We start from the raw sequence: 26,327 nt of genomic DNA, 5'->3' as shown, positions 1-26,327 counted from the left end.
GTGACATTTGGCCGAGTATTGTGGTGTTGTAGTATGGCATCTTCTGGAATAGTCTGCCAGAAGCTGCTGGGTGGCTTGGTGACCACTGCCTCTTCCTGTAGCTGATCTGGAGGCTGAGGAGTGAGGGGCACTCACTTTGAGCTCCTGGAATCTCAAAGTGGTTATTTGAGTGCATGTGTTGTTTACAGCCATCTCAGGTGATTCACATGGTGTCTATGACCCTCTCTTGTAGGCGTTTCAGCGTGGATCACTGTCAACTTCCTAACAGGTACATTCTTCCTCCCTCTCCCTGAAGCAGACAGTCCACAGATGCCATTCTTGATGGCAGAGGTCTCATTTCTACTCTTTCAAATAACCCCTTGGGTTTCTGGAGTGGTACTGGCTCAAAGTAGAGCATTAGGTTGAGTGAGGGCTCATCGGGCGAATATCAAGCTTCCAGATAAAATTGCTGGGGAAAGGAGCTTCTTTGTAGGCCTGGATTTCTACAGCATAGTTCCTGCTTGCTGTATCCGCTTCAGCCAGGGGCCGTGTCCTTTCATTTCTAAGAGAAGTCATGAAGAAAACCTGTCATACTTTCAGTTATTCAATGTGGTGGGAATGCTTTTCACCTTAAAAATGAATTCCTCTTCTGTAGGTAGAAGAGGGAACAGAAACATCTGTTCTTGGAACAAGATGACAAGGAATCATTTTTCTTAGATTATTCTCAGTATAGGTTGCTTTTGTACCTTATATTATAATTATGGCAAAGACCAGTGTGTGTGAGATGCATGTATGGAAAAAGAAAGAAGCTTTATAACAGAATTTGCCCCTTGGGGATGGAAAGCCATGTTAAGGGACACATTAGGAGCACAGTGCTGGGGGATGCTTGCCTCTGGGCATGAAGGGACGTGATGGAAGTCAGTGTCCCTGGGGATGAGCAGTAGATAAGGCAGGCCCCAGTTGATTCTCTGCTGAAGGTCAGTATTGTTTTACATTGTTCAAATTAAAGCCACAGCTGGCAGAGCCACATTCATGTCCCTTCAACATGTGCATCCTTCCATGGAGATTGTTAAATACCCACAGTTGCTTGTCTGTTTTTCTTTCCACTGTGGGGCTTGGCTCTCAAACTAGCTGTACTTTTTCACCTGTTCTCATCTATTTACTATGTGACAGTGCTGTGTTGGTTTCTACTCACTCTGCTCCAGGCAGTTTGAAAACCCCAGGAAGGAGCAGTGTGGGCATGCTGGATTTAGGCGGAGGATCCACTCAGATCACCTTCCTTCCGAGAGTTGAGGTAACCAGCCCTTGCTGCTCCACTGTGGCCCCCACCCTCCAAAAGCCACCTGCCACCAGGAGTTGCAGTCCCTCAGGAAAGGCCCGTTAACCTGGTGCCTCTCCGCCTGTGCATTCAGTTTCTGTCCTGAAGGCCAGATTCATTCACAATTAATGCTCCTTCACTTGATTTTAATTTTGCCTGGGGGGAAGAAATGGAAGGTTGATCTTCAGTTTGATGATAAATTAGGTACTACCTAGAACCCTCAGGGCCAACCACAGGATGTGCGATGTCCCCTTTTCCCCCAGGACAAGCCAGAAAGGGGGTCATTACTTAGTCTACTCCTAGAAGGGGAGAGAGCCTCAAGCCCTGTGGGATGAGACATTGTAAAGGAGATGAAAATGCTTCTAGTCTGGACCATCTGCTGCTCTAACCACAGTGCATCCCTCACCCACCACTTTCTTCTTATTATTTTTAGTTTACAGTGGAAGCGTACTTAAATTTATTCACAGTTGTCTTGGTTGGGCCATATTTGTCAGAATGGTAAATGTTAGTTAGGAGGAGGAAAAACATTTTTCATTTTGGTCATTTTATTTTTCATTGCTTATTCAAACTCTTTCACAACATGTGACTTAATGAAAAACTAATTTAATTGAATACTTCTATGAATACCCTGGTATTTTCAAAAGAAAGACCGGCAGAAAGGATAATAACTTTCATGTTCTTCTTCAGGACACCCTCCAGACCTCCCCGCCTGGCTACCTGACATCACTCCAGATGTTTAATCGGACCTACAAGCTCTATTCTTACAGGTTTGTTTGGGAGTTGGGGGAAGAGGGAGAGGCTGCGCATCCAGGATTGTTGCTCAGCCAGCCCTGTGCTGTGACCCAGAGCACCTGGAAACCCCACTGCTGGAAGCTCTCCCTCTAGCACTTCCTCCTCCCTTGCTGTTCCTTTCTCCTCCTGCCTTCTCCCCACTTCATTTTTTAGTTCACCTACAGTAAAATCCCATTTCTTTTTTTTGTGTGTTTATTTTGTTCTGCTTTGGAGGAGGTTTCTAAAAGGTGGGGAAGAGCCCATGGATTGTTCAGGAATTTTCTTGGGCATTTGTTTAACACATGGTGCCTTCAGTCGATTCTTGGTGTAAAGCATATGCACTCCATAAAGATCAGGGCACATCTATGTCATTGACTGGCATCTGAGGCTCCTAGGCAAGCTCCTGTTAAGTAACAGGCTTTCACTTGTTGAGCTGAATGCCCTAACCTCCATAAAGAAAGGCTTCTAGAAGCAGAAAGTCTGCTGCCTCGCCACAGGTTTCCTCCCTTTCCCACTTGTTTTGGATTTAGGCCAGGTGAACTGGAAGCAGGAATGAAGGTGTTACCCAGCGGTTGCTGTGGCAGGCCAGCCCCTCACGCAGACTTTTCTTTCCACAGCTACCTGGGGCTCGGTTTGATGTCGGCGCGGCTGGCGATTCTGGGTGGCATAGAGGGGAAACCTGGTGAGTGGAATGAGAATTGAGAGTCCTTCTTGCTCAGCAGGCTTGAGGAACCCTTCAGGAAATGTGACCCTGCCCTCCATCATCACAGCAGCCTACTGGACCCTGCTCCGCAGGACTAGGGGAGCCCAGGAGGGATGTGTGAGGAAGAATGCACCCCACATCATGTCAATGGGCACTATGAGAGTGACAAATGGTCATGTGTTTTACTTGTGTATGTATGCTGTTATGTTTTAAAAGGAAGAGATGCTGGAGAATTCATTTCTCAAACTGTGGGCTGTGGGCATTTAGCCACCAAGTAACTGTTTAGTCATCCCATGCGTTTGGAGTGGACTGGTTTTTAAGCATCTGAAGGGAATTTATTCTTTATGACAGTACAGCAGGGACCATCAGCAGGTGATTCTGGGGCTGCTGCTGTGGAGCTGGGGAGACTTTTCCCCTCATTCACAGAGATTCCAGTGTTATGAGGATGTCCCTCCATCTTCTCTTGCTCTGTGAAGGATCATTAAACATGAGCTTGGCCCTTCCTGCAGACATGGCATTGAACTGGAGATGGAGTCTATGTCAGGTCAGGAAGTTTCCTCCCAGGCCTTCTGTGATCATTCCTGACTGGGCTGGGTGAGGAGAAGCCTGGTGCTGGCCAACAGGTACATGAACTCTAAGGAGGTCTTAGGGGATCATTGTGTCCCAGTTTGGGAATAGGGGGACGTTGCTTCAAGGGTGGTATGGCCTGTCTTTCCTGACGACATCGATCAGGGCCTGAAGGCCTTGACACATGCCTCTGGTCCAGATGTGTGCCTGTGGGCCTATACTTATGCTCCAGCCACATGCCTCTCCTTGCCCCACACCTGCTCACCTCCACAGGCCTACCGCTTCTCTGCAGTTCTTCCAAGGGCCTGGTTGTTCTGACTGGAATTTTTGTTTTTCACATACATCTTATTTCAAATCTTGGTGTTTAACCTCATTATGGTACTCCTCTATTGCAAACCAAAAACATTTCCATGTCTCAGAAACACTTGTAACTTTCATTTTGTGGCCAGATAACACCTATTTAGCCAGCAGGAAGAAGGCAGTTACCCATTTGCTTGTTGAGGGCCAGCCTTAAACCCGTTAACTACATGAAGTGCCTACCTGGGACACATAGGGCTGTGACACCTGCCAAGAAGGGTGTGGACAGCTCCTTGCCCTAGAGGAAGCATCTCCCTATTGTATTATCTGTTGTTGCACAACAAGTACACACTAAACTGAGTGGTCAAAACTAGCAAATAGCATTCATTTTATTACAATATCTTGTGATTGCACAGGCTTGAGCTGGGAAGTGCCTCTCCTGGGATCCCTAGAGTCTTGTATGGTGACAGCTGGGGTGGCTGCATGAATGTCTTACACCTCAGTGTTCCCCCACGTGGTGTCCCCCAGCAGAACAGCCTGCGCTTCTCTGGCAGCTCAGGAAGGAAGACTGGCCTGAAATCATATGCCATCATATCTTACACATTCTGCTAGTGAAAGCAGGCCCCAGCCAGAATCAAGGGCAGGCATAGGAACTCACTTAGCATGCGTATCCTTGAGGGGTGGCATCATGAGGCCAACCTTAGAGGCCAACCACCATACACCCTTTGTTATTTGTGGGGCCCCAGTTGTTGTGTTGTGGGGCAGCACAGATACATGGCATGGTGGCATTGTCCTGGCCCTGCCAGGTTTCTAACAGCCTCGTTTATCTATAAAATCAGGTAGTGTTTGTTTCCCTTCTATTAGGGTGGTTTTGACAGTTGACTGAAAGGCACTTGGCCCAGTGCCTGGAACCCTGAAGCGCCTCAGAACATGTAAGCTAGGAGAGGCTATGTCTAGAACTGATGAGGCTTTGCAGCAGCTTTTGTGACAGAGAAAGGCTTGCATCCCCTAGTTGACCTGGAAAGCATACACAGGTCAGGTCTCATCTGGCAAAAAGGAAGAATGTTCCTTGGCCCTCCAGTGCCTTCATTACTAGTATTGGGGAGGAAGAATTTTTCTTCTGCCTTTTAAGATTCTTTTGGCCTGTCTACCAATTAAATTCACATGAGATGGATTAATGGGAGAAAATTTTAATTATGTATATACAAGAGCCCTATAAGAATATGACATTCAAGGACAGGTCAGACAATTGAGGCTTATGTGCCATCCTGAACTAGGGAATAGGATAGGGGTCTGGAGCTTTAAAGGGGAGGAGGATAATTCACACAGAACAATAAGAAGAGTGGCCGTTTGGTCATTATATGTTTACCCTTGCATACAGAAGTCATTCTTAAAAGCTTATGTCTATTAACAGCTCTCTTTCTGGGCCAGACCCCCTATCTAAATTCTTTTAGATAGTTAAGAGAAGGGTAAAAGTTATTCTTGAATCTGCTGGGTCTAGATTGTCTTTAGCTCAGAATAGTCCACATGCCAAAGTGGCACAGTTTGGGGTAATGTATTTTATTTCCTCTCAGTCCTGTCTTTGAAATTTCCCTAGGAAGTGTCACAGTGCAGAAGTCAAGCTGCTAGATTGCTCCATCTCACTGAACCAGGCTCTTAGTCCCAATAATAAATGGGTTCAGTTAGAGAGTTGTTTCTCATTTCAGGAGGCAGTGATGCAGTTGGGCTCCCAAGTTAGGCCTGTGGTACAAGAAATCAGGTATTTAATAAAAGGCATTTCTATGGAAATAAATCATGGTTAATGATTAGAACAGATTATAATCCCAGTTTTTGCATTCTGAAGGCATCCAGTTGACAAAGATTTCTAGATCTCCGGCTTGAAGCATCTTCAGACAGAGTGAGGGCAGGCAGCAACAAACTGATAGGTTTTCCTGTTGCAGTTTCAGTGTCTTTGGTAATCTTTCGGAATGGTCTACATAGCAGGAGGCATGAAGATTATCTCTACTTGATCTGTTGTGGTGATTTCTCTGAAGTTGTTATCAGAGCATCTAGCCTAGGTTGCGTGACTTTGAAAAAAGGGCAGTTTTAGTTCTCAGTGATTCCAAGTCAGAGGGGTGAGAGAAAATCTGGAAATATTATTTTGGAGAGTTATAGCCAAATATTGGAAGAAGGTAGAATAAGGAGGATCCAGTCCAACTTATAGGCAGAAAAGAAAACCTCAAAGACAGCAGGAGTAGAATCTAATATCCACAAGTGTATACTGTGGTTTCTACTGAAACATAATTTTTCTTTCTACAGTCTACTGAAGATAACAACAGTAAGACTAATTTGTTTGCAGATTAAGTCTAGTGTCAATAAATTTGGTTTGATTACTTGTATAAGTACAGTAAGAATAGGGACTGGCTATTTAGGATTTTTTTTTTTTTAATCCTCTTTGCTGGAATTTTTCATAAGGAATCTCAGATTGAAGTTCTTAAAAACTTCTTAAAGCCAGAAAGGCAATCCTTGGCCATCAGACTTAACCTGCCATACCTTTAGATTTGGGTGAATTCCTTTCTTCTGGAGATCCCAAAAATATTATGGGCTTCTGTGCCTGCCAGTAAAGGACCTTGTTTACTCACCTGGTAAAAATGCGGTAAATCCTGTGAGCAAGGTACCAGGCTAATTTTTCCAGGGGCTTCTTTGGTTTCATAAAGTCACCCTTAGTTCCTTAAAGCTGTCTGGTCATATCTGAATTTCACACATCCTTCTCAAATATGACATTCTGGTCAAAGCCTTGGTAATATAACTGGCATTTGCAGTTGTGTCTTGGAGACACAAGGAGAATAGATTCCTCCTGAAGTTATGTATATAACTATCTTGCCATGAAAATAAGAATATTGACTGTTTCCAAATTGTGGAAGGATCAGGTAGAGAGAAAAAGCAATTGTTTCATCTTTGTTCACAAAGGTATATCTTACCAAACTGTTGATAGCTTAGGAGAAGAGTAAAAGGTTTCCTTCAATCTGGAAAAATGAAACAGAACAGGCAGTGTTTCAAACAAAAACTCATAAACATTATAATCCTCCTCCTCCATTTATTCAGTTCCATATGAGTAGTGGTTGTTCTCCTTAAATCCAGTTTTCCCTTTAGTTCTGGAAATTCTTACCCAGCCCAGTTTTATGGCCTTTAAGGTTATAAGAAACCTGGAGGTTTCTGACAAGTTTTTGACAAGTTCACTTGTCAAAAGTCCTTTTCTTAAATCTCCTTGAAGGGAAGTGCTTTTTCAGGAACACGTTTACCCAGAATCATAGTGATACAGTAACTGTAATTGACAAAAGACTTAAGATGCCCATTATTAAAGATATAATGAGAGTTCATTGTAGCAGAATTGACAAGTCTGGTTATTTCTGTGGTGTGCAGTATTTTAAGGTAATAGCTAGAATTATGACTGATAACATTATACCAGGGCATATCAGAATTTTAGGAATTCCATAAAATTTCTATTAATTCTTACGTTAATAACATTTACCTGTACATTTTTTTTTTAAAGATTTTATTTATTTATTTGACAGAGAGAGAGATTACAGGTAGGCAGAGCAGCTGTCAGAGAGAGAGGGGGAAGCAGGCTCCCTGTTGAGCAGAGAGCCCAATGTGGGGCTTGATCCCAGGACCCTGAGATCATGACCTGGGCCGAAGGCAGAGGCTTAACCCACTGAGCCACCCAGGCGCCCCTTATCTGTATATTATGACCTAAGAAGGCTTACCATCACTTATTTGACATGCCTACCAGGTATTTCAACATACCAGATAAACTCAGTGTAACATCTCTTTTTGTAAACAGAGAGCACATATTTTTTTATTATGTTATGTTGGTCACTATACAGTACATCTTTAGTTTTGGATGTAGTGTTCCAAGACTCATTTTTTAGGTGTAACACCCAGTGCTCCACACAACACGGGCCCTCCTTAACACCCACCACCAGGCTCACCCAGCACCCCACCCCCTCCCTTCCAAAACCCTCAGTTTGTTTCTCAGAGTCCACAGTCTCTCATGGTTCGTCTCCCTCCTCCAATTTCCCCCAATTCACTTTTCCTTTCCTTCTTCTAATGTCCTCCATTATATTCCTTATGCTCCACAGGTAAGTGAAATCATATGATAATTGACTTTCTCTGCTTGACTTACTTCACTCAGCATAATCTCCTCCAGTCCCACCCACGTTGATACAAAAGTTGGGTATTCATCCTTTCTGATGGAGGCATAATATTCCATTGTATATATGGACCATATCTTCTTTATCCATTTGTCTGTTGACGGGCATCTTGGCTCTCTCCATAGTTTGGTGTGATATCCAAGACCTATAAAGATCTCAAACTTAACACCCAAAAAACAGATAATCACATCAAAAAATGGGCAGAAGACATGAGCAGACACTTCTCCAAAGAAGACATACAAATGGCTAACAGACACATGAAAAAATGTTCATCATCATTAGCCATCAGGGAAATTCAAATCAAAACCACAATTTTTGGTATGTTCTAGAGGCCCTCTTGAAAATCTCAAACTGAGTTTAAGGCCATAAAAGACTTCATTTAGAATGATGTTGGAAATTTGTCAAAAATACCACATAAGATTTGGACACTTGACTAAATAGGTTAACAGATCATTATGAAGCATTACTTATCTGTTTAACCAAAGTGACAAAGGATTTTAAGGGCAAATACAGAACATTATGTAGTTGTGAGCAAAAGTGATCAAAGACTTGATAAAACATGGAAAATTATTTTGATAAAATATAATCTGCTTTTTGAAGACTGGGTACTTAGAAGGTGACAAAAAGCCTTTCACAGTCTTAGCAGGCCAGTAGTCCCAGAAAACTGTCCTTTCAGCAAGTGAAAGAACATTTAGTTTTGGTCTCGTATAAGTACACTACTGATTTTAAAGCTTCATTCTATAACCATTAAAATAAATTCATTCAGTTTTAGCCACCTGAACCACACAAGGTAACATTTTCTCTCTCTTTCTAGCTATTTAATCTGTCTTTATTTTCCTGTTTCCCATCTGGAAATAACCAGTTTTACCTGGGACAAATTTACTTTCCCTTTTTTTCCCTTAAAAACATGCCTTTTTATGCCTCATATCTCTTCTTACCAAAAACACATCTTACTTTCCTTGCATACAGAGTTGTTTCTCTTATATTATTTCTAGTAATTTTAGTTACATATATTAATTAGAATTAACTCTTAGAAACCTTGACTAAGAAGTAAGCAGTTAGTGAACTGTCACACCAGCATTATTTACAATGGCAAACTGATGAATTCATTTAATAATTTCTAGAGATGTATGTTAACTCATGACCCAAATACCTTTTAGTTCTTCTCTAAAAGGAATACTGTATAAATCTTTGTTCAGCAGTTAAAGTGTGTAAATCTGTTTGGTGCTTTATTTAGAAATGGTATGGACATTCAGTTAATTTAACTTAATTTATCATTTCACAAAAGTTTAAAGCTTCAGCTTACCTGAAAGATTTGGGGAAACTATTTTTAAGTACACATACCATAAAAGATAATCATTGCTAAAAAGTTCACCTAAAAACCTTTTATACTACTAATATATATTTACTTGTTCTTAACAACTGTTTAGACTGCTTCATGAGACACAAAGTAAGCCATCAGCCCAAGCTATGTTTCTTGCTGACAAATTTTTTTTTAAAGATTTTATTTATTTATTTGACAGAGATCACAAGTAAGCTGAGAGGCAGGCAGGGTTGGAGGGGGGAGCAGGCTCCCTGGCAAGCAGAGCCCAATGTGGGGCTTGATCCCAGAATCCTGGGATCATGACCTATGCCGAAGGCAGAGGCTTTAACTCACTGAGCCACCCAGGTGCCCCTTGCTGACAAATTTTTGTAAGAGATAGGATGAACTCATAACTACACCTTGTGTGCACATTGACCGACAGCAACATTTGTCTATACTAGCCTGGTGAGAACTATGAACTTACCAGTCTGTGAGTCCAGCCTGTCCCGGCAAAGCGGTGGAGCAACGGAGCACAAAATCAGGACTTTTAAAAGTCTGTTCCGCTGAGGGACATCACTCCAGAGGCTAAACTGGGGCGAAGCCCACGCAGGATCAGCGTGGCCTCAGGTCCCGCAGGGTCACAGAAGGATCGGGGGTGTCTGAGTGTCACAGAGCTTGCAGGTATTGGAACGGGAAAGCCGGCTACAGAGACAGAGCCGACAGTAAGCTCACAGCTCGGTGTTACCTTGAACCGGTTGCAGGCTCGGTGAGCTCGGAGCGCGGCCGAAATTCAGGCAGACGGGAGTAACTGGGCGCTGTTCTCTGAGGGCGCACTGATGAGTGGGGCCCTGGGCTCTCGGCTCCTCTGGGCCGGAGACGAGGAGGCCGCCATTTGTATTCCCGTCCTCCGGAACTCTACGGAAAGTGCTCAGGGAACAAAAGCTCCTGAAAGCAAACCTGAGCGGATTATTCAGCCCGGCCCCTGGTAAGGGCGGTGCAATTCCGCCTGGGGCAAAGACACTTGAGAATCACTACACCAGGCCCCTCCCCAAGAAGATCAACAAGAAACCCAGCCAAGACCAAGTTCACCTACCAAGGAGTGCAGTTTAATACCAAGGAGAGCAGCGGAATTCCAGAGGAGGAGAAAGCAAAGCACGGAACTCATGGCTTTATCCCTGTGATTTTTTTTAGTCTTGCAGTTAATTTAATGTTTTTCTTTTTCATTTTTTTTCTCTGCTAAAATTTTTTTTAACTTTTATCCTTTTCGTTTTTAACGTTTTTTAACTAGTTTATCTAATATATATATATTTCTTTTTTATATTTTTCTTTATTCGTTTTCTGTTTTTCATTCTTTTCTTTTTTTTTTCTTTCTTTTCTTCTTTTTTCTTTCTTTCTTTTTGAACCTCTTTATATCCCCTTTCTCCCCTCTCATGATTTGGGATGTCTTCTAATTTGGTTAAAGCATATTTTCCTGGGATTGTTGCCACCCTTTTAGTATTTTACTTGCTCCTTCATATACTCTTATCTGGACAAAATGACAAGGCGGAAATATTCACCACACACAAAAAAACAACAAGAGGCAGTACCGAAGGCTAGGGACCTAATCAATACAGACATTGGTAATATGTCAGATCTAGATTCAGAATGACAATTCTCAAAGTTCTAGGCGGGCTCGAAAAAGGCATGGAAGATACTAGAGAAACCCTCTTGGGAGATATAAAGGCCCTTTCTGGAGAAATAAAAGAACTAAAATCTAACCAAGTTGAAATAAAAAAAGCTATTAATGAGGTACAATCAAAAATGGAGGCTCTCACTGCTAGGATAAATGAGGCAGAAGAAAGAATTAGTGATATAGAAGACCAAATAACAGAGAATAAAGAAGCTGAGCAAAAGAGGGACAAACAGCTACTGGACCACGAGGGGAGAATTCGAGAGATAAGTGACACCATAAGACGAAACAACATTAGAATAATTGGGATTCCAGAAGAAGAAGAAAGAGAGAGGGGAGCAGAAGGTATACTGGAGAGAATAATTAGGGAGAATTTCCCCAATATGGCAAAGGGAACGAGCATCAAACTTCAGGAGGTTCAGAGAACGCCCCTCAAAATCAATAAGAATAGGCCCACACCCCATCACCTAATAGTAAAATTTACAAGTCTCAGTGACAAAGAGAAAATCCTGAAAGCAGCCCGTGAAAAGAAGTCTGTAACATACAATGGTAAAAATATTAGATTGGCAGCTGACTTATCCACAGAGACCTGGCAGGCCAGAAAGAGCTGGCATGATATTTTCAGAGCACTAAACGAGAAAAACATGCAGCCAAGAATACTATATCTAGTTGGCTATCACTGAAAATAGAAGGAGAGATTAAAAGCTTCCAGGACAAACAAAAACTGAAAGAATTTGCAAACACCAAACCAGCTCTACAGGAAATCTTGAAAGGGGTCCTCTAAGCAAAGAGGGAGCCTACAAGTGGTAGGTCAGTAAGGAACAGAGACCATATACAGTAACAGTCACCTTACAGGCAATACAATGACACTAAATTCATATCTCTCAATAGTTACCCTGAATGTTAATGGGCTAAATGCCCCTGTCAAAAGACATAGGGTATCAGAATGGATAAAAAAACAAAACCCATCTATATGTTGCCTCCAAGAAACTCATTTTAAGCCTGAAGACACCTCCAGATTTAAAGTGAGGGGGTGGAAAAGAATTTACCATGCTAATGGACATCAGAAGAAAGCAGGAGTGGCAATCCTTATATCAGATCAATTAGATTTTAAGCCAAAGACTATAATAAGAGATGAGGAAGGACACTATATCATACTCAAAAGGTCTGTCCAACAAGAAGATCTAACAATTTTAAATATCTATGCCCCCAACGTGGGAGCAGCCAATTATATAAACCAATTAATAACAAAATCAAAGAAACATCAACAATAATAAAATAATAGTAGGGGACTTTAACAGTCCTCTCACTGAAATGGACAGATCATCCAAGCAAAAGATCAACAAGGAAATAAAGGCCTTAAACAACACACTGGACCCGATGGACATCACAGATATATTCAGAACATTTCATCCCAAAGCAGCAGAATACACATTCTTCTCTAGTGCATATGGAACATTCTCCAGAATAGATCACATCCTCGGTCCTAAATCAGGACTCAACCGACGGTATCAAAAGATTGGGATCATTCCCTGCATACTTTCAGACCACAATGCTCTGAAGCTAGAACTCAACCACAAGAGGAAGTTTGGAAAGAGCCCAAATACATGGAGACTAAACAGCATCCTTCTAAAGAATGAATGGGTCAACCAGGAAATTAAAGAATTGACAAAAATCATGGAAACAAATGATAATGAAAATACAACGGTTCAAAATCTGTGGGACACAACAAAGGCAGTCCTGAGAGGAAAATATATAGAGGTACAAGCCTTTCTCAAGAAACAAGAAAGGTCTCAGATACACAACCTAACCCTACACCTAAAGGAGCTGGAGAAAGAACAAGAAAGAAACCCTAAGCCCAGCAGGAGAAGAGAAATCATAAAGATCAGAGCAGAAATCAATGAAATAGAAACCAAAAAAACATAGAGCAAATCAACGAAACTAGGAGCTGGTTCTTTGAAAGAATTAATAAAATTGATAAACCCCTGGCCAGACTTATCAAAAAGAAAAGAGAAAAGACCCAAATAAATAAAATCATGAATGAAAGAGGAGAGATCACAACTAACACCAAAGAAATACAAACTATTATAAAAACACATTATGAGCAACTCTACGCCAACAAATTTGACAATTTGGAAGAAATGGATGCATTCCTAGAAACATATAAACTACCACAACTGAACCAGGAAGAAATAGAAAGCCTGAACAGACCCATAACCAGTAAGGAGATTGAAACAGTCATTAAAAATCTCCAAACAAACAAAAGCCCAGGACCAGACTGCTTCCTGGGGGAATTCTACCAAACATTTAAAGAAGAACTAATTCCTATTCTCCTGAAACTGTTCCAAAAAATAGAAATGGAAGGAAAACTTCCAAACTCATTTGATGAGGCCAGCATCACCTTGATCCCAAAACCAGACAAGGATCCCATCAAAAAAGAGAGCTATAGACCAATATCCTTGATGAACACAGATGCGAAAATTCTCTCCAAAATACTAGCCAATAGGATTCAAAAGGATTATTAATTCAAAGGATTATTCACCACGACCAAGTGGGATTTATTCCAGGTCTGCAAGGTTGGTGCAACATCCGCAAATCAATCATTGTGATACAACACATCAATAAAAGAAAGAATAAGAACCATATAATACTCTCAATAGATGCTGAAAAAGCATTTGACAAAGTACAGCATCCCTTCCTGATCAAAACTCTTCAAAGTGTAGGGATAGAGGGCACATACCTCAATATCATCAAAGCCATCTATGAAAAACCCACCGCAAATATCATTCTCAATGGAGAAAAACTAAAAGCTTTTCCGCTAAGGTCAGGAACACGGCAGGGATGTCCATTATCACCACTGCTATTCAACATAGTACTAGAAGTCCTAGCCTCAGCAATCAGACAACAAAAGGAAATTAAAGGCATCCAAATTGGCAAAGAAGAAGTCAAACTATCACTCTTCGCAGATGATAAGATACTATACGTGGAAAACGCAAAAGACTCCACTCCAAAACTGCTAGAACTAGTACAGGAATTCAGTAAAGTGTCAGGATATAAAATCAATGCACAGAAATCAGTTGCATTTCTCTACACCAACAGCAAGACAGAAGAAAGAGAAATTAAGGAGTCAATCCCATTTACAATTGCACCCCAAACATAAGATACCTAGGAATAAACCTAACCAAAGAGGCACAGAATCTATACTCAGAAAACTATAAAGTACTCATGAAAGAAATTGAGGAAGACACAAAGAAATGGAAAAATGTTCCATGCTCCTGGATTGGAAGACTAAATATTGTGAAAATGTATATGCTACCTAAAGCAATCTACAGATTTAATGCAATTCCTATCAAAGTACCATCCATCTTTTTCAAAGAAATGGAACAAATAATTCTAAAATTTTTATGGAACCAGAAAAGATCTCGAATAGCCAAAGGGATATTGAAAAAGAAAGCCAACGTTGGTGGCATCACAATTCCGGACTTCAAGCTCTATTACAAAGCTGTCATCATCAAGACAGCATGGTACTGACACAAAAACAGACACATAGATCAATGGAACAGAATAGAGAGCCCAGAAACAGACCCTCAACTCTATGGTCAACTAATCTTCGACAAAGCAGGAAGGAATGTCCAATGGAAAAAAGATAGCCTCTTCAATAAATGGTGTTGGGAATATTGGACAGCCACATGCAGAAAAATGAAATTGGACCATTTCCTTACACCATACACGAAAATAGACTCAAAATGGATGAAGGACATCAATGTGAGAAAGGAATCCATCAAAATCCTGGAGGAGAACACAGGCAGCAACCTCTTCGACCTCAGCCGCAGCCACATCTTCCTAGGAACATCACCAAAGGCAAGGGAAGCAAGGGCAAAAATGAACTATTGGGATTTCATCAAGATCAAAAGCTTTTGCACAGCAATTGAAACAGTTAACAAAATCAAAAGACAACTGACAGAATGGGAGAAGATATTTGCAAACGACATATCAGATAAAGGACTAGTGTCCAAAATCTATAAAGAAGTTAGCAAACTCAACATCCAAAGAACAAATAATCCAATCAAGAAATGGGCAGAGGACATGAACAGACATTTCTGCAAAGAAGACATCCAGATGGCCAGTTAGACACATGAAAAAGTGCTCCATATCACTCGGCATCAGGAAAATACAAATCAAAACCACAATGAGATATCACCTCACACCAGTCAGAATGCCTAAAATAAACAAGTCAGGAAATGACAGATGCTGGCGAGGATGTGGAGAAAGGGGAACCCTCCTACACTGTTGGTGGGAATACAAGCTGGTGCAACCACTCTGGAGAACAGCATGGAGGTTCCTCAAAATGTTGAAAATAGAACTGCCCTATGACCCAGCAATTGCACTACTGGGTATTTACCCTAAAGATACAAACGTAGTGATCCAAGGGGACACGTTCACCCAAATGTTTAGAGCAGCAATGTCCACAATAGCCAAACTATGGAAAGAATCTAGATGTCCATCAACAGATGAATGGATCAAGAAGATGTGGTATATATACACCATGGAATACTATGCAGCCATCAAAAGAAATGAAATCTTGACATTTGCGACAACATGGATGGAACTAGAGCGTATCATGCTTAGCGAAATAAGTCAAGCAGAGAAAGACAACTATCATACGATCTCCCTCTTATGAGGAAGTGGTGATGCAACATGGGGGCTTAAGTGGGTAGGAGAAGAATAAATGAAACCAGATGGGATTGGGAGGGAGACAAATCATAAGTGACTCTTAATCTCACAAAACAAACTGAGGGTTGCTGGGGGGAGGGGGTTTAGGAGAAGGGGGGTGGGGTTATGGACATTGGGGAGGGTATGTGCTTTGGTGAGTGCTGTGTAGTGTGTAAACCTGGCGATTCACAGACCTGTACCCCTGGGGATAAAAATATATGTTTATAAAAAATAAAAAATTTACAAAATAGAAGAAAAGAAATTGGGAGGAAAATATTCTCACCACTTGCTTCAGCTAGATCCTGCAGGCAGAGATCCAGGAGCCTCACGTGGTAATAAGAATTCTTACCTGCTGCTGCACCTGTCAGAGGTCCCATGCTCTCCCCTCTGCCATAGCCCTTGAATAGGCAGTTGTGCAGCCAGTGAAGTTTCTCCAGTCTAGCTCACCAACTATGGGGGAGGGAAGATTTTTCTCCTGCCCTAGTTCTTTTGGCTAGTCTATTAATTAAATTGACATAGGCAGATTAATAGGAGAAAAGCAAGTTTACATATGTACGGGAGCCCCAGAAGAAAATGACGCCCAAGGACAAGTTGGGCAATTGAAGCTGTGGGTCATCTGGAGCTAAGGAATGGGCTAGGGGCCCGGGGCTTTAAAGGAAGGTGGATGATTCACAGAACAAAAGAAGAACAGATATTTGGTCATTAGATGTTTGCCTTTCCATACAATGGTCATTTAGATAAAAATTTATCTCTAGTTTCACTTATTTGTGGAGCATAACAAAAAGCATGGAGGACAAGGGAAGTTCGAGAGGAGAAGGCAGTTGGGGTAAATTGGAAGGGGAGGTGAATCATGAGAGACTATGGACTCTGAAAAACAATCTGAGGGGTATGAAGTGGCGGGGTGGTGGGAGGTTGGGGTACCAGGTGGTGGGTATTATAGAGGGCACGGATTGCATGGAGCACTGGGTGTGGTGAAAAAATAATGAATACTGTTATGCTGAAAATAAATAAATTAATTAAAAAAAATTTATCTCTAGTAATACTTCTCCTTTTGGGCCAGACCCCCTACTTAAATTCTTTAAGGTAGTTAAGGGAGAAGTAAAAACCTCCCCTTCACTAGAATACAGACTTCCTCCCAGCAGAATCCACATCCCAGTCTCCCTGTGGTAATGTGCCTTTCTTCTTTATCTGTTTATTTCAGCTGAGGATGGAAAGGAGTTGGTCAGCCCTTGTTTGTCTCCAGGTTTCATAGGAGAGTGGGAACATGCTGAAATAACATACAGAATTTCAGGACAGAAGGCAGGTAAGGTGGAGTTCTCATTTGTCATTGGTGTGTAAGGGTTAAGAATGACAGCCTGTCCTCTATCCCATACCTTCCAGATACCTCTGAGAACCAAGGAAGCTGTTGTCAGACGACCTCATTCACAGACAAGCCCATACTTGTCCAGGAAATGGAAGTAGCTCTGTGAACCGTTAGGGTTGCAGGAGGCCCTTGCCAGAACACACTGGGAACTGCTGGCAAAGGGTCTCTCTGCACAACGCTCCCTTCTCTGTTGCCACATACTTTCTTTCAAAAGACTGCATTTCCTAACAAGCCTCCAGTGAGGAAGGACCTGAGCATTCTGCCGCTCTAAGACAAATGGTCAAGTTGGGGCTATTGGCCCAGTAGCAACAACTCATCTCTGAATTGAGGGAAAAACAGCTTCTCCTTAAGTGAAATCACCTGTCACCTCAGACTGCCTGGTGAGCATAGGAGAGGCTGCTCCAAGCTGTGTAGCCCACCGCCTGTGACAGTAGGTGTGCTGTCCCACCAGCCTGGCCCCTCTCGCCCCATGTGGGTGGTCTTTGTTGCCCTGTGCTCCTTTAGTGGTGCTAATAGAAACATTCAAATACTGTTTTCAAGCTGGACACATTGGGCAAGAATTTTGTCTGCCTTTGGTGACAGAGCTATTTCTACCCACATTTCTGGCACCAAATGTGTGTGTGGGTTTTCCCCAAACCAGCCAATTCTCCATCCATGAATAATTCTATTCCCACTTTCCCTGGAGTTAATGCAGACCACAGAGGTTAAGGGCTCAGTCTCACCAAGGCTCCCCCTAGGCACCTTCCACTTCAAATGCAAATCGCAAGTCCTAGGCCTCCTGTATTTCTAACCAGCCAACTACAAATTAGGGGTTCCCACAACCCCCCACCAGATAATTTGCCAAAATAGCTCACAGAACTCAGGAAGGCACTTTACTTATTATCACTATTTTATTATAAAAGATACAACTCTGGAACAGCCAAACGGAAGAGATGCATAGAGCAAGGTGTTGGGGAAGGGGTGTGGAACCTCCACATACTCTCTAGGAGCACTATTACCCAGCCCCTCCATGTGTTCACTACCCAGGAGGCTCATGGGACCCATCCATTAGGGTTCTGGGAAGCTTCACTACACAGATGTTAACTAAATCACTGGCTGCTGGTTTACCTCAATGGCCAACCCCCTACCATCCCTGGAGGTTTGGGGGTGGGGCTGAAAGTTCCAACCTTCTAATCACATGGTTGGCTCCTCTGACAGCTAGCATCCATCCTGAAGCCACCTGGGACCCACCAACAAGTGTACACTCATTCTCATAAACTCAGGTATACCTGAAAAAGAGGTTCATAGTGAATAATGGAAGAGGCTCATCTCATACCCATCATGCAGGAAATTCCAAGGGTTTTGAAAGCTCTGTATTCAGAACCAGGAACAAAGACCAGATATTTGTTTCTTATTATCTGGTGACCATGGAGTTCACTCTGACTCAGCCAGCCACTCATGCACGTGATAGCATCAGGTCCTGCAGCAGCCCCTGGCACCCAGCTGATACTCCAGTGTGAGGAGTTATTAAAACACATGAGGAAGTAACTTGTAGGAAAAAACAGAGGAGGGCTGAAGAGAAGATTGCAGTTTTAAATATGATGGCCAGGGAAGGCTACATGGGTGGTATTTGAGCCAAAACATGAGCAGCTGGGGAATGGGCCACATGGATCTAAAGCATCACTTTTCCAGACCAGAGGAGCAGCGTGTGCATAGGCCCTGGAGTGGCTGCTGTGTTTAAGGAAAGGGGGAGGTTGTATGGCTGTCCTGATATGGGAGAGTGGAGAGAAATAAGGCCCAGCAGGCAAGGACATGGGGAGAACTGGCTGGAGCTGCCTTGAGACTTTGGGCAGGTCTGCTGGTGGAGATGGGAAGCTGATTCTACCGGTGGGTAGTGGGATACTGACATCTGTTTACCTCTGGGGCTCTCTGTTGTCCTTCTTCCAATCAGGGGTTCAATGATCTCAGCTATGTGATTGACAAGCTGTCTGTTAGGCCTCTGTTTTCTCATCTATGACGTAAGGAGGTTGTAGGCCACACCTCCAAAGTGACTGATGGGACAGAGTAAGAGTTTAGAGTTCAGCAAGGGCCAGCGGAAAATAAACGGTGTGAATCTGAACCCACTGGGCTAATGCCAGGACAGTAGATGTGTCCAGTTGGAGGCTGGTGTCCTCCAGGCTTGAGGGCCATGCTATCTCTAGCGACCATACTTTGGGTTTCTCTCCCTTGATCTGAGCCTGCAGTGCTATGGCTCCTGTAAGGTTCCTGTTGGCATGGGTGGTGTTGATGAGCACCCAGACCCAGGTGCCATCCAGGCTTCTTTTCCTGCTTCACCCTCCAGGTCCAGGTCTCAAGTCATTGGGAAGGGCCTCAGGGGTTGTATGGCCCAGGCGCTAAGCCCCCTAACCATTGTCTTTGTGCTTTTCTTTTGCCCCAGCGGTGAACCTCCATGAGCTGTGTGCCAGCAGAGTATCGGAAATCCTTCGAAACAAAGTGCACAGAACGGAAGAAGTGAAGGATGTGGATTTTTATGCTTTTTCCTACTATTACGACCTTGCTGCAAATGTAGGCCTCATAGGTAAGGGTAGGGCTGAGGTGTAGGTTCTCTGGACAGAGGGCCCACAGCAAAGAGTAATCATATTCTCAGTCACTCTCACAGTAACAGAAATAGAGGAGTGTCTTGTCATCCATATAAGAAGTAATAAGCTCCCATTTTATAAATAAATCAGGTCTTTGAGCCACTTAGTAAAGTTACATTGTCAGTGCAGGAACAGATAATTGCTGTCAAGTTGTTCTGCTCTAAGGCAGAACTGACCTACCTATGTAACTGACCCTTAGTCGTTCCTGCCTGGCCCCAGGTTTCTGGCTGAGGGAGCCCTTTGTGACATGGTCACATGGCCATCTTTCCCATATAGCACCCAGGCTGGCATGGGGAGGGGTCAGCGCACTCCACAGACCACCCTTAGGAGCTTATAGGCATTGTGGTATCTCAAGGCTCACTGAGCCACCTACTGCTCGGACCCAGTGTGCAACGCATTTAGCCAGGAGTGGGTAGTCCAGGTAGAAGGTGACCTTGTCATGCCTTGCTTGGGCCCGGGTCTCTCTGGCACAGGGCAAGGTCCTTGGGTGCCTCCCAGTAGCTGGTCCTATAGCTACTTGGTCTTTTGGGCCTGAGGGCCCCTGTGGGCTTCTCATAACTGGAGCAGCAGTTTGTTGATCTGTACTCTCCTGGCCGTGCCACTAGCTATGGACATCACAATGCTCAGGGTCTACTACATGCAGCGTATTGGGGGCTCCACCCTTTCAGGCTGGCTCAAAAGGACCCTCCGCAGTATCACCTCATCAATTTGGGGCCCCTCACCTTGCCTTTAGATTGCCCTTCCATTAAGGGACTGACACTATCCCAGAGTGACCTCAGGAGGCGCTGGGCTGTTCAGAAAGCTCTTCCAATTCCCTTTTGTGGTCACACATGGCTCTGAAAGAGCTGCTTGGGTCTGTTTTAAGAAATGGAATCCATCTTCAGTGATGATATTTGCTGACTGAGCAAATGCCCAAAGTCAAGGAAAAGTCAGCTCACTGAGAAGCTGCCTCATACAAAATGTAAATGTGTGGGACAGCTCGAGAACCCTCTATCAAATGTAGAGGTTTTCGGGTGCATTGAAGAAACAGTTGCTATTTATAAGATTTGGGGGGACACAGTTTTCATGCCTATTTCCCTGGGAATGTCACAGAGGCCTAGGGCCACTCTCTTCTTGAGAGCCCTGTAAAGGCTCTGCCCATTTGATCTAAGACCTGACAAACCACTTCTTGGCTTTTTTTTATAGAACTTTTTTCCCCACATTCAGAAAATTGATACCCAGCGTACCGTTGCTGAACTCAAGGCCACAGCTCATGGAAACATGTCTGATTCTGTGCTTTTGTTTTTTTAACTTAAAATGAAGAGATTTCTCAGTCTGTGGGGCCCAGGGCTCCTGGTGACCTTCCTGTGAGAGACCCCCGAAGATCCGTGACTGCTAATCATCCCCTTGTGGTCTTGCACGGAACAGTTGCCCACTCCCAGCCACATCACCTAAGACACATGACCAGTGCATGTGGGGCTGCTGGCTGCTTATACCCAGACTTGTAGCCAGCCTGGACTCTCCACCGCATGTCATCCTCTCACGGGTGCCAGCCTCAGCGCCTTGGTGGCATCTCTGGTCCAGGGATGCTGGTGCAGACCAGGTGCTTGGTCTTGTCCAACAGATGCAGAAAAGGGTGGCAGCCTCGTCGTAGGAGACTTTGATATCGCGGCCAAGTATGGTGAGTAGCGGTTTCCCTGCTGGCTGAGAAGGGCCAGGTTGGGAGGCAGGAACCCTGCCCCACCATGTGGCAGGTGCAGCTTGGTACTTGTGAGGCAGTACTGGAAGTTCCAGGTTTGGTTCCTGATTGAGCCAGCCTAACGTGTTCAGAGGTATGAGAGTGTACTTGGGGGGTCACTGTCCTGTGGGCCCAGACCACGGGTCTGCCCCATCCTATGTGACCACGGCAGGGGGAGGGGGAGCCTCAGTGTCCTTCACTCTGAAAGTGCATAGTTCTAGTCCTAGGGTTGTTAGGAGTGGGCTTCCTGGATTTCACTTTTTCTGACATCTCTTCACGGTAGCTCAGGTGATTGTCACAGGGATTTCTCCTGAAAGTGTCCCAGCAAATTCACAATTGTCACAGCAGACCCAGCTTGTGGGGGTGAAGAGCTCTTCCTCTTGAATTTACAGATGGCTGACCCCCTTCCTCTCCTTTGTCCATCACAATCCGGCCAGATGGGGTATGAAATGAAGGCTGGCTATAAATATTCTGCTCTTCAGTGCTGTTCCCAATTACAGATCAAAAGAGTTAAACTTCATTTGTTTCTCTATAGAAAGTCCTTTCTCCCCCACTCCCCCCAAGTGGCTTTTTTTTTAAGCTTTCTTATCACTTATGGTTTTATCCCATGGACACCTGGTATCCATGACTCTTCAACAGGAAAAGATTCTGAGCAGAATTTTGGGAAATCTGTTGGTGGGTTTGTTCATCGGCTTCAAGAATACACAAGAACACACAAGAATGTTTGTGTTTACATTCCCAGGAAAGCCCAGATTCACACCTGGAAAAGGTGTCCAGAGTCACAGGTGCAGGGCTCTGCCCTGTGAGACTATGGCCTTCAGCTCCTGATGCTAAAACATATAAGTCCTTCTTTGTCTTGGAGGCCAGGCCCAGTGGAGGCTGGTTCGCCTTGATATCCTACCTTTTGGTGTACTCTTGGTGAATCACCTTGCTATAGGCTGTAGTCTTGTCTAAACCAGTGAGGACCTGGGGCCAGCACAGAGCCTAGCATAGGGTGGGCACCTGGAGTGTGTAGAGCCAGTCTGCCCAAGCCCTGCCCCCCCCGCCCCCACCTGGAATCTGGGAAAGGGCTCTCTCACCCCCAGTGTGCCGGACGGCAGAGACCCGGCTTCAGGGCAACCCCTTTCTGTGCATGGACCTCACCTACATCAGCCTGCTGCTCCAAGAGTTTGGCTTCCCAGAGAACAAAATGCTGAAGGTAAGGACTGTCTCTAGATTACCCCTTTTGCCCTTTATGGCCAGAAGGGCTGGGGGTACTGCTTCCAGCCTCCCAACCATGCCCACTCTGCCCCTCCCTTTGTGTTTTCAAGCTGACTCGGAAAATCAACGATGTTGAGACCAGCTGGGCTCTGGGGGCCATTTTTCATTACATCGACTCCCTGAGCAGACAGAAGAGTCCAGCCTTGTAGCGGCCAAGCCGCCCTGGCCAACCTCACAGAAGTGACTCCGTCTCCATGAGAACAGACCTTCATGAAAATAGACCTTTGTGGAACCCCTTGACATGTTGGGAGGAAGCTGCTACTCTCCCTTTGGACTTGCAGAGTTGCCCCTGGACAGGCAGAGGGCTGTAGTGTGACCCAGGCCCAGTGTCTCTTGCCTTGGCTCCAGGTAGACAGTGAACCAGATAGGGAAAAGGGCACATGCCAAGGCCAGGGTGATGCAGCCACACCATCCCCGACCTGTCCCTCTCTGCAGGATGGAGTGGTTGTAACGTGTTTCTGTGATAAGAGTCTTGTTTTATCTCCCTTCCCCTGTCTGGTTCCTCCCCCTATGCCCAGGACAGACCTTCACCTTCTCCCCAGAGACTCGGTGGGAGGTTGTACAGGCTCCCTGGCTGCTCTCAGGGAGGACTGGGTGGCAACCACCATGCCCTCTGGGACAGAGGTTCTGTCAGACTTGAATGTTTTGCCTCCTCCTTGGATATGGATGTGTGAGGTCATCCAGAGGTCTGTTTTTTCAGGTTCTTGGATGGCTTGGAGCTGATAAGAGTTGACCCTGTGAATGGGAAGAGGGGCTGGGGGAAATACCTCTCATGTGCCCCAGCCCTACAGAGGAGGTCTGAATGTGAGCGTGAACTGCTTGCAATATTTATGGCTGTGCTGTGTGAGTGATGTCTCCATCGTGTGGGGCTGAGTATTTGTGTAACAACTGTGTTCTGAGCCCCAGTGGATGTATCGCTACTGTGAGCCATTTGCAGCTGAGCAGTGTTGAAGACACATACCAGTCCCCTATGGGTCAGGCAGGCTACAGTCCCTAGAGCTGCCCTCTGGCTGTGCTGGGGTGCAGGGCCATGCCCATCCACAGGACACTGGGAGCTCCACAGGGCACTGGGCCAGACTCTACACTGGGGTGCAAGATCTGTGAGATCTGGTTCCCTGGATCACAGTCGTTCCTGCGGTACCTGTATGGTATGTGGAATAAGCTAAACATTATGTGTTCCACTTAAAATAAAGGGTTTACAAGGGTTTCTGGCCTGGTGACTCCTCTCAGTGAGTGTGGGCAGTGTCCTTCTACCCCAGCACTGGTGGGAAAGTCCCTGAGGTCCCTGTTTACTGTAGCTGGAACAAAGAACTGCCCAGGCTGGGTGACAGATGGCACATAGGTCTCCTCAGTGTGCCTTTTGAGGAGACAACCACAAGACACATGGCAGCCACTCTCAGGCACTCCTGTGTCCCCATGGTGGCAGGCTCTGTGGAGGCCCAGGCTGTTCCAGGGGAGCTGCTCATCTTCCCAACAGAACTCCCCTCCTCCCTGGACCTGCGACCTGCAGCACCTGCTACATGGTGTGTTCGATGCGAACCTGGCTCTAATCTGGGACAGCTAGAAAGGGGTCGCATGCCAGGAAAAGACTGGGCAGGAGCACAGGGTCTGGCCCCTTGACCACCCAGGGCCACAGCAGGACCATGATGGACATGACTGCCGAATGAGCCCATGAGTGGAGAGGCTCATCGGGAAAAGGGTTCTGCAGAATGCTGCAGAAGGTTGGTTTAACTCCTCACCTCTAAAAGCCCTTTGTCCCCAGTCCCCACAGGCAGAGGCAGGGAGGAGTCCAAGCCTAAAACCTTCTTTGATGTTGAGGAAGTGCTGTGCCCACAGGACATGCCAGGGGAGCAGTTCTCCCCTTTTCTGAGGGTCCTAATCTGGTGGTCTGATCATCACTGCCCCAATTCCAGAAGACTGGAGAGAAACAGCCCCCCCCCCACCCTGGACAAAAACCACTGACAAAATAAGGCTAACCACCCTCTGCCCAGTGGTTTCCCCAAAATGTAAACCCTGGGGCAGAGGTCCAGAGGTGTACATGTGACATGAGCAGAAGAAAACAAAGCAGGAAAGGTGCTTCCCCTAAATAAAAAGCCACCTTTGGGCTATGAATCCTTCCCTTGACAAGGGCAGGAAAATTCAGCCTCCTGCACCTCATCACCCCTGCCTGGGTCTCCCCAGCCTTTTCCTTCCATAATATCCATAAAGTTCCATAAAGAACTCCAGAGGCCAGGAATCAAATATGCATGAAGGTAAAAGTAAAAATTTATTTGGTCCATTTCTAGGTTAGTGCTCTCACATCTGAAAAAATTGAAACAACTGGAAGTCTCCCAAAAGATCACCAAATAAGTCCTGGAATATTTTTAGGCCCAGAAAAGTATGCAAGTCATTTTGCTCTGTCTTTTGTGGTTACAAGGTAGGCCCTTGTTTTAAAAAAAAAAAAAAAAGTAGCTATATAACACATATCCGAATGTATAAAGCATGCAAACTAGGGGTATGGTAAGGATGTCATCACCTCTGCTGTGCCCCACCTCACAGGGATGTGCTCAGATCTTCCTGGCACACTACCAGGCACACTACCTCCTGCTCACATGTCCTGCACCTTCCTGTTCTCAGAACAGCTGCATTATCAGTGCACGCTCAGTTGCCTCTGTCTTGCAGTGGTTAGTGGCAGTCCTACATCTGGCTGACAAGACGCCATGGCATCAGAGGGTTTCCAGTCCCACATCCCTGTGCATGAGCCCTTCTGACATTGCCAGATCCAAAGGCTGAAGTATTTTAAATTATGGCTGTGTTGTCAGTTTTCCCTTCAGTTCTACTAGCAGCTTCTGTGCCAGCTTCCTAAGCCCTCCTCACCAATAAAGCTACAGCCAACACTGTTAACTCTACCTTACTGGAGGGTAGAAAATAACTGGTAATTTTACTGGGCACTGACCTAATTTTTTTTTTTTTAAGATTTTGCTTATTTGGGGGTGCCTGGGTGGCTCAGTGGGTTAAAGCCTCTGCCTTTGGCTCAGGTCATGATCTCAGGGTCCTGGGATTGAGCCTCGCATCAGGCTCTCTGCTCATCGGGGAGCCTGCTTTCCCCCCTCTCTCTCTGCCTGCCTCTCTGCCTGGTAATGATCTCTGTCTGTCAAATAAATAAATAAAAATCTTAAAAAAAAAAAAAAGATTTTGCTTATTTGTCAGAGAGAAGGGAGCAGAGAGAGAGAGAGAGAGGCAGGCAGAGGGAGAAGCAGGCTCCCCACTGCACAAGGAGCCTGATGTGGGACTCAGTCCCAGCACCCTAGGATCATGACTTGAACTGAAGGCAGATGTTTAACTGAGCCACCTATAATTCATCTTGTTTGTATGTCCAAGAGCATTTCCTTTTCAATGAAACATCCGTCTTTGTCCCATACCAATTTTTCTGAGAGACTGTGGTTATTCTCTTACTGGTTTTAGATTTTTATACATTAAGGAAATTAACCATGCTGATAGAAGTGTTGCAAATTTTTCCTCATTTTGTTACTACTTTTTTACTATATGGTGTTTTCTTCAATGCACAGTTTTACTATTTTTGTTTATATTTTTATACAACTTTATTACAATGACTTCCAGGTTTTATGTCATAATTAGAAAGGCTTCTACACTGAGATAGTTGTAAAAGTCAACAAAACAGTGTTGTGGGTTTTTTTTTTTTTTTACCTTAAGAACTTCCAATGCATGCTTATGAACACCCTCAGTTCATAAGCAACTCATAGTTTCAAGGTAGATTTGATTTTTAGAACCATTTCAGGGTCACTGGAAGGCAAATGTGATATTCAAACTGGGATAATACCATTTTTTGGATAAAATCAAGTCTGAATATAAAGTC

General features: G+C 44.5%; 1 protein-coding gene across 7 annotated transcripts in view; it reads left to right on the top strand.

Annotated features, from left to right (window-relative positions):
• ENTPD6 (ectonucleoside triphosphate diphosphohydrolase 6) overlaps nt 1-23,678 on the top strand; it is a 43,250-nt gene extending 19,572 nt beyond the window's left edge. For 6 of the 7 annotated variants that reach the window (XM_032351609.1, XM_032351611.1, XM_032351606.1 and 3 more), the window contains 9 exons: nt 233-268; nt 1,185-1,273; nt 1,985-2,064; nt 2,686-2,750; nt 16,715-16,816; nt 19,293-19,433; nt 21,098-21,154; nt 22,297-22,409; nt 22,522-23,678. In XM_032351609.1, the coding sequence (XP_032207500.1) occupies nt 233-268; nt 1,185-1,273; nt 1,985-2,064; nt 2,686-2,750; nt 16,715-16,816; nt 19,293-19,433; nt 21,098-21,154; nt 22,297-22,409; nt 22,522-22,620 (782 nt within the window). In that variant the 3' untranslated portion in view covers nt 22,621-23,678. The other variant, XM_032351608.1, reaches the window with a different exon arrangement.
• Nucleotides 23,679-26,327: the final 2,649 nt, after the last annotated feature.

The sequence above is a fragment of the Mustela erminea genome, chromosome 7 (assembly GCF_009829155.1).
Source record: "Mustela erminea isolate mMusErm1 chromosome 7, mMusErm1.Pri, whole genome shotgun sequence".
NCBI classification, from domain to species: domain Eukaryota; kingdom Metazoa; phylum Chordata; class Mammalia; order Carnivora; family Mustelidae; genus Mustela; species Mustela erminea.
The sequence above is the reverse complement of the archived record's forward strand: the minus strand, read 5'-3'. Positions and strand labels throughout refer to the sequence as shown.